The 7,167-nt window shown below is 53.4% G+C and overlaps 1 protein-coding gene across 8 annotated transcripts in view; it reads left to right on the top strand.

The window, feature by feature from the left end:
• Nucleotides 1–1,698: 1,698 nt before the first annotated feature.
• The window catches only part of Rilpl1 (Rab interacting lysosomal protein like 1), a 40,476-nt gene continuing 35,007 nt past the window's right edge, over nucleotides 1,699–7,167 (top strand). For 3 of the 8 annotated variants that reach the window (XM_029477744.1, XM_029477746.1, XM_029477745.1), the window contains exon 1: nucleotides 1,701–2,431. In XM_029477744.1, the coding sequence (XP_029333604.1) occupies nucleotides 2,123–2,431 (309 nt within the window). In that variant the 5' untranslated portion in view covers nucleotides 1,701–2,122. Of the gene's footprint in view, nucleotides 2,432–7,167 lie in introns of all 8 variants that reach the window. The other 5 variants (XM_029477743.1, XM_029477742.1, XM_029477741.1 and 2 more) reach the window with 3 other exon arrangements.

Genomic DNA, 7,167 nt, shown 5'->3' with positions numbered 1-7,167 from the left:
TTGTGTAAGCTAAAATGTACAGCGTGCTTAGTGCAGTAGACCCAAGATTTACAAACACTTTGTGTAAGCTAAAATGTACAGCGTGCTTAGTGCAGAGACTGAGAGTGTTTCTTCCGGTGCTGAACTGTGCTGGTCAGATACTTCCCAGACAGATAGTGAACAGATTCCCCTCCCCCTCCTGGAACAGTTCTCCTAGAGCTGCTGTTGCTTCCTGTCCCATGCAGCCGCACCATGGTGATCCCATAGTGCAACAGCTACCAGTGCAGCCCCCTCCCTTCCTCCCACCCCAGCATAGCAGCCCCAGCATAGCAGTTCCAAGGTTCCAAGGTACATCAGTACCGGATGCAGCCATTCTCCCAGTGCAGCCGCCCTAATACAAGTTCCTCCCCCATCCCACTCTCGCCTCAGGGCAGCAGCCTCAGGGTCACATAAAAATGGAGCTATTGTGATTTTTTTTTCCTTTATATATTTAGCTGTGAAAAGGTTTCATGTATAAATTAGGCCCTGTACAAGAGTAAGTTTTTTTTTTAAACAATAAAGTAGTATTGTTCTAATTATATACTGTGTCCAAAGTTATATAAAATCCCAGCACTTGGGAGGCAGAGGCAGGCAGATTTCTGAGTTCGAGGCCAGCCTGGTCTACAAAGTGAGTTCCAGGACAGTCAGGGCTATACAGAAAAACCCTGTCTCGAAAAACAAAAAACAAAAACAAAAACAAAAAAGTTATATAAAACGTATACATTGTTTCTTTCTTCTGGCCTCAGACACTAAACAGAGGTTAGGGTGGGGGCTACTGCAACCTCTGGGCCTCCAAAATTTGTATATGGGCTAAAATGTGGCACATGCCTTTAATCCTAACATTCAAGGCAGAAGAGGCAGAAGGATCTCTATGAGTTCAAAGCCAGACTGGTCTACATAGCGAATTGCAGGCCAGCAATTCAAAAAGAAACAAAAACAAAACTTCCTGTCCTGAAGGACAAAGGGCTTCTAGGAACTTAGAGTTATGTATGTGGAGGATACTTTTCAATGGAGGAAGCTCGAGGGGTTCCACGTCCAGCCTGGGAACAGAAGAGAAGGGGGCGAGGGCAGATTCAGGATAATCTCTCCTGACTTGGCCTGGGGTCTGATGAACAACTGGGTTTGGCGAGGCCAAAGGACGAACAGAGCTCAGAATCAGTCTTGGGACTGAGATCCAAATTCCCAACTTGCACTGCGATATGAAGTTTTTGTCTCAGCTCGAAGGGTAGAGGCCGGGCAGGCAGCGGCTTTGGAGACCAAGGATGCTTTTGCTTTGTCGACTGACGTCGCCTTAGTCTCTGCTGGAGCACAGGGTAGGGTACCACGGAGTAGTGGTAGACAGTGGAACATATGAGAGGATAGACCTGCTCATAGGGTCCCCAGGATGAGCTGGAATCCGGGTGGGGCACAGGCCGACTTTGGGAACCGAGGACCCCTGTGCGCGGTGGGGTTTTATACTCCAGGCGCCCGCTGGGGTCTAAGCACTGGCCAGCAGGGAGCTCCTGGGTGCGAGGGTCCTCCTGCACTAGCTGGATCGCAGGGGGAGCCCACCTCCTGACCCCAGCCCTCCGCAGGCAGACTCCGCCCCCTGTTGAAGCAGCCAATGGCCGTGCGCGGTGGCAGCCGCTGCCTGGGAGGCGGAGCGCGGCTGGAGGAGGTGGAGCAGGGCCGGGGTCGTGGGGACCGGAGCCGGGGAGGCGGGACCGGAGCCGGGGGCGGAGCTTCGGCTTCGCGGGGCTGCGTACCGAGACCCCCGGGGACAGAGACGCGCTCCCCCTCCTCTCCAAGCCCACGTCGCCTCGCAGCGTTCCCACGGGGAGGAGCCGGCCAACCGGAGTCACTCGGCGTCACCAAAGTTTGATTCTCCTCTCCGGGAGGAGTCTCCCGGCCGAGGTCCCTCCGGGCACCGGGCGCCACCGCCTCCCAGTCCGGGACCCGCGTCTCCATCGCACCCAGTCGGAGCTTCAAGTCCGGAGACGCTGCGGGCCTGCGCACGCGCCGCCGCCCTCGCCCTCCTCCCCGTGGTGCTCCAGGCCCCCACACCTCCGCCCCTAAGTTCACGAGTTACGGGAGTGGACGGACGGCGGGGAGCCCGCGCAGGGCCATGGAGGAGCCGCTAGGGTCACCGCCCGCCGCCCTGTCGGCTCTGGAGAAGAACGTGGCGGAGCTGACCGTCATGGATGTGTATGATATCGCGTCGCTCGTGGGCCACGAGTTCGAGAGGGTCATCGATCAACACGGCTGCGAGTCCATCGCACGTCTCATGCCCAAGGTCGTGAGGGTCTTGGAGATCCTCGAGGTGCTGGTTAGCCGGCACCACGTCGCTCCCGAGCTAGATGAGCTGCGCCTGGAACTGGACCGGTTGCGCGTAGAGAGGATGGACCGCATTGAAAAGGAGCGCAAGCATCAAAAGGTGGGCGGAGGCCTCAGTCTGCCGGTCTGGGCAAGGGGCGTGGGCTCCGTAGCTGCCCTTCGGTTCTGGGCAGCCGCTAGTGTCCTTTGTGGATGAGTGTACACAGTGCCTAGAACCGGGTGAGAGAGGAAGGAGGCCCGGGTCCTCTTGGCCCAGCCTGGAGCATTGAGTAGCAGTGTGACCTTGGGTAACCTGCTAAGCCTCTCTGTGCTTCATCTCCTGGTCTTTCCATTGATGATTACAGTAGGACCCCACCTCCGAGGACCAAAGAGTATGCTGTGGGTACCGAACTTAGATAGCATTATTTTATTCCAGGAAGGAAGTCAGTCCCCACCCGCCGCTTTTCATCCTAAGTCCCTCCAGGGCCCTCAGAGTGAGCTCCAGTCCTGAGCCCCCCTCGGGCTTCAAAGTTGCAACTTTCTTCCCAAGGTTCACCTGCTCTTCCTCCTGCCTGGGTCGTATCTTTAACCCTCTTAAAAGTATGAGGCGAGGATCTTCTTCCTTTACAGATGAGGAAGCAGAGGGTCCGAATGGAGAGGGACCCTCTCCATTTACCCCAGGTTACTGATGAGAATCTCCGCCCTTGGGAGATCCTTCCAGGGTCTCTTCTCCCAACCTGCTTGACTTAGAGGACTGAATAGCTGCAAGTGGCTTTCAGGCCCACCGTTTGCCCCAGGAGCCGTCGTCTGCCTTTTGGGAGACCAGACCAGACTAGGTGCCTGGGGAAGGGGAAGGGAAGTGGGAGACATGTGGTTTCCTGCCCTAACCTCAGCCTGGGCTGCACTTGACAGATCTCTCGGACTTCGAATGGAAGGAAACTCCTTTCCCCTGGAAGCTAGGACCTGTCCTGGCTTGCTGTGTGACCTCGGGAAGTTTGGTTAGCCTCTCTGAAACTCGCTGGCAGGCCAGCCTCTATTGTATACTGTTGGGATGGATCTTAAGTTTTCCGAGATAATGGTCAAAACTAGGTGTTCAGTGTCACCCTGAAGACAGCCCATGGGTGTGTGTAAGAGTCTTACGGACAGGGTTGGCTGTGTTTATCCCTCCCCCCCCCCCCGCCTCCCCCACCCTGTGCCCTGGGGTCAGGAAGGAAACCGAGCTCCTCACAGTCAGCCACATTTCCAGGATCACACTTGGAGCCGGAAGGTGCCTCCCTCAGTCCTGTAATTTCCAGAGTCTCAGGACCAGTAGGGACAGTGGAGCCAGACAGCCTGGTTTCAAACCCCCCCACAGTTGGCAGGTTGTGAGCTTTGGGGTAGATGGCTGTCCTCTCTGTGTCATGGTGTCCTCTGCTAATGAAGGGTAATCACAGTCTCCACTGTGCAGGAGAGTGTTGAACATCAGGGCTGGTTACTGGACCCAGAGAGTCTACAGGCCAGACCCTGGGGCCAGCAAGATGGCCCAGTGGATAAATGAGTTTGTTACCAGAGGCCCACGGTTTTAAGTCCTGAGTGGGGACATATTGAGATGCCCCAGAGTTTATTGGAACCTCCACTTAGGCATTTAAACAACCCCCCGCCCCTATATTCACCTCCCCTAGAGGGCCTCCGGGAGGGAGGGCCTCACAGTCCTCCCATGCTGAATCCAGGATCCATCCTACCACGGGCTCTGCCTGGTGTCTGCCAGAAGTCCCGCTGGCACATTTCGTGTCCCCTCCCTGTGCTTTATTTCTGTTGTGGCTGGGCCGGGCCATCACAGGTCACCAAGCCCAATGGAATTCTCAGGCGCACTTGTTGCTTCAGAATGTCACCAGCTGCGGCCAGGCGGCCAGGAAGTAGGCATCAGCGTTTTGTTTGTAAACAGCTAGGGTGGAATCCCTCTTTTCCCCAGCCCAGGCCTCTTTGTGTGGTGTGGCTTGTATGTAAGGTCACAACAGGCCCATCTGATCTCTCTTCTAAAGCCAGAGGCTCTTTAAGCTACCTCCCCCCCCCACACACACACACAAAAACAAAACAAAACAAAAAACCTCAGCATGCTCTCTGTCTCCTGACTCCCTACTCCTCTCTCTGTAAACACAGCTTTGGAATGGCTGTGTCCTGTCCTTCTTCAGACACTTAGACCTATTCTGCCGGGCTCATCACTCAGCCCCAGGCCATGGACCCTTCATCTCTTGATGATGCAGTGTGCGGCCCTGTGGACATGCCATGGTGTGCAAAGTGCTGGCCTGGGTGATGTGGGCGGGACCCAGCCGGGGAAAACCAAGACCGGTTCTCAAGTTAGGTAGCAGGTGGGCAGAGAGCAGGGGCGGTGGTATGCCTGTATGGAACACACACAGTCTGTGTTGTTCACGCAGCAATTATTTGGTCATGGTTTTAAAGCTGGGGGTTCAACCCAGGGGCCTTACTCACGCTAAGCAAGACCTCTTCTCTCCACATCCCCAAACCCCAAATGTACTTCCTTGTTCTGGGCGCCATTCTGAGCACTGGGGACCTAGGTGAAGGTCTGGTTCCTGTGGGTCTCAGTTCTAGGGCCCTACCATTCCATAGCAGGGTGAAAGTCCATGCTAGGAGGAAACACGTGTGTTAATTTTAACACAAAGGATAGAAACCACTACATCCTATGTGCTTCCAGTCTTTTTTTTTTCCTATCCTTTTCTTTTCCTTTTTTATTTATTTACTTATTTTTTTCTGAGACAGGGTTTCTCTGTGTAGCCCTGGCTGTCCTGGAACTCACTCTGTAGACCAGGCTGGCCTCGAACTCAGAAATCCACCTGCCCCTTCTTCCCAAGTGCTGGGATTAAAGGCGTGCGCCACCACGCCCGGCTTGCTTCCAGTCTTACATGGATTCGACACACAGATTACTAATTTTTCAGGCTTGTTCTGGTGCTGCAGGTCACATCCAGGGGTTCACATGAGCTACACAGGTGCTCTGCCATCTCATAACTAAGTAACAATTACTTAGTTTTTTTTTTTTATTTTTAATTGTGATGTATATGTACAAGTGTTTTTGCCTGCAGTGGATGTCTGTATAGCACATGGTTTGTGCCAAAGAGGCCTGACGAGGGTGACTGGAGCCATTTAGATGGTTGTAAGCCAACATGTGGGAGCTGGGAATTTATGTCCTCTAGAAGAACAACCGATGTTCTTTATAGCTGAGCTGTTTCTCCAGAGCCATTAGTATTTTTTAGCCTTTTTCCCCCCTTGAGACAGGGTTTCTCTGCATAGCCCTGACTGTCTCGAAACTCAGCTATAGCCCATGCTGGATTTAAACTCAGAGATCCGCATGCCTCTGCCTCCCTGGGATTAAGGTCACACGCCACCATGCCTAGCCTATAAACAACTTTTATTTCATTTTTGTGAGGCAGGGTCTGATGTATCCCAGGCCAGCATCAAACCTGGTATAAATCAGAGGGTGACCTTGAACTTCTGATCCTCCTGCCTCCACCTCCATGGTGGAAATACAGGTGTGGCGCCCTGGGTCTAGTTTATGCAGTACTGGGATAGAACCCAAGGCTTTGTGCAGGCCAGGCAATTACTCTGCCTACTGAGCCACATTTTACCAGCCAGGCGGTGGTGGCACACACCTTTAATCCCAGTACTTGGAAAGGAGAAGAAGGCAGATCTCTGAGTTCATGACCAGCCTGGTCTATAGAATGAGTTCCAGGACAACCAGGGCTACATGGAGAAACCATTTCCAAATAAATAAATAAATATTTATCTAATTTAATTAATTCATTAATTAATATTTGGTGAGAGGCTACACATGTGGAAATCAGAGGACAAGCCATAAGAAACTACCACGTCTGGTCAGAACTAATGAGCCAAGTCAGAGGGCCCTCATTTTTTTCGTTTAACCTCACGTTTGAAATCCAACATGTATTTCCCCCGTGCTAGCGTTGAGTGCATATATTTAAAAATAAACGGAGATGTCAGCGTATGATTAAGTGCCGTGAGGGAAGTAAGTCAGGGAGCTATGGTGGAGGCTGTCTAGAGGGAGGTCCTCAGGGAAGTTCCTGACGAGACACTGCCTGAGCTGAGGGCTGGGTGAAGTGACGAGCCAGCAGCCACAGGGGAGGCCTGTACCTACAAGCAGACACACACACCTACACGTAATTAAAAATAAATCCTAAAGAAAAGGAAGGGGAAAAGAAAGGCCGGGGCTGCAGCCCCGCGGTAGGGTGGTTACTAGCATGCAGACACGGTCAGCATGCCTGTCATCCCAGCACTTGGAAGTGGAGACAGGAGGATCAGATGTCCAGGCCAGCCTGGACTGCTTAGGGAGTCTGAGGGCAACCTGGGCTACATGAGAGGGAAACCAAAGCCAGCGGAGGCTGAAATCCTTATTCATCTCCTGTGGCTGCCATAACACAGCACCAGTGGCTCAAGGCAGGAGAGAGGTGTTGTTACACGGAGTAACTCATATAGCAGGCGCACTAAGGCACGGTGGAGCAAGGAACCATGGGTGCATACAGGTGACACCAGTGTGGACAGGACTGGGGGACAACGCTCCAGAAGCCGGGAGTCGGAAATGGGTCACACTTGACAGCTGGACCTGGTGGTGCATCTGGCAGGCTGAGGCAGGAGGATGGCAAGTTTTAGGCCAAGCTGGGCATCTTAGTGAGGCTCTGTCTCAAAAGGGTACCTAAGAGGCCGGGGGTCGTGGTGCATGCCTTTAATCCCAGCTCTCGGGAGGCAGAGGCAGGTGGATTTCTGAGTTAGAGGCCAGTCTGGTCTACAGAGTGAGTTCCAGGACAGCCAGGGCTACACAGAGAAACCCTGGCTCAAAAAACCAAAAAA

Source organism: Mus caroli, chromosome 5 (genome assembly GCF_900094665.2).
Source record: "Mus caroli chromosome 5, CAROLI_EIJ_v1.1, whole genome shotgun sequence".
In the NCBI taxonomy this organism is placed as follows: Eukaryota; Metazoa; Chordata; class Mammalia; order Rodentia; family Muridae; genus Mus; species Mus caroli.
The sequence above is the reverse complement of the archived record's forward strand: the minus strand, read 5'-3'. Positions and strand labels throughout refer to the sequence as shown.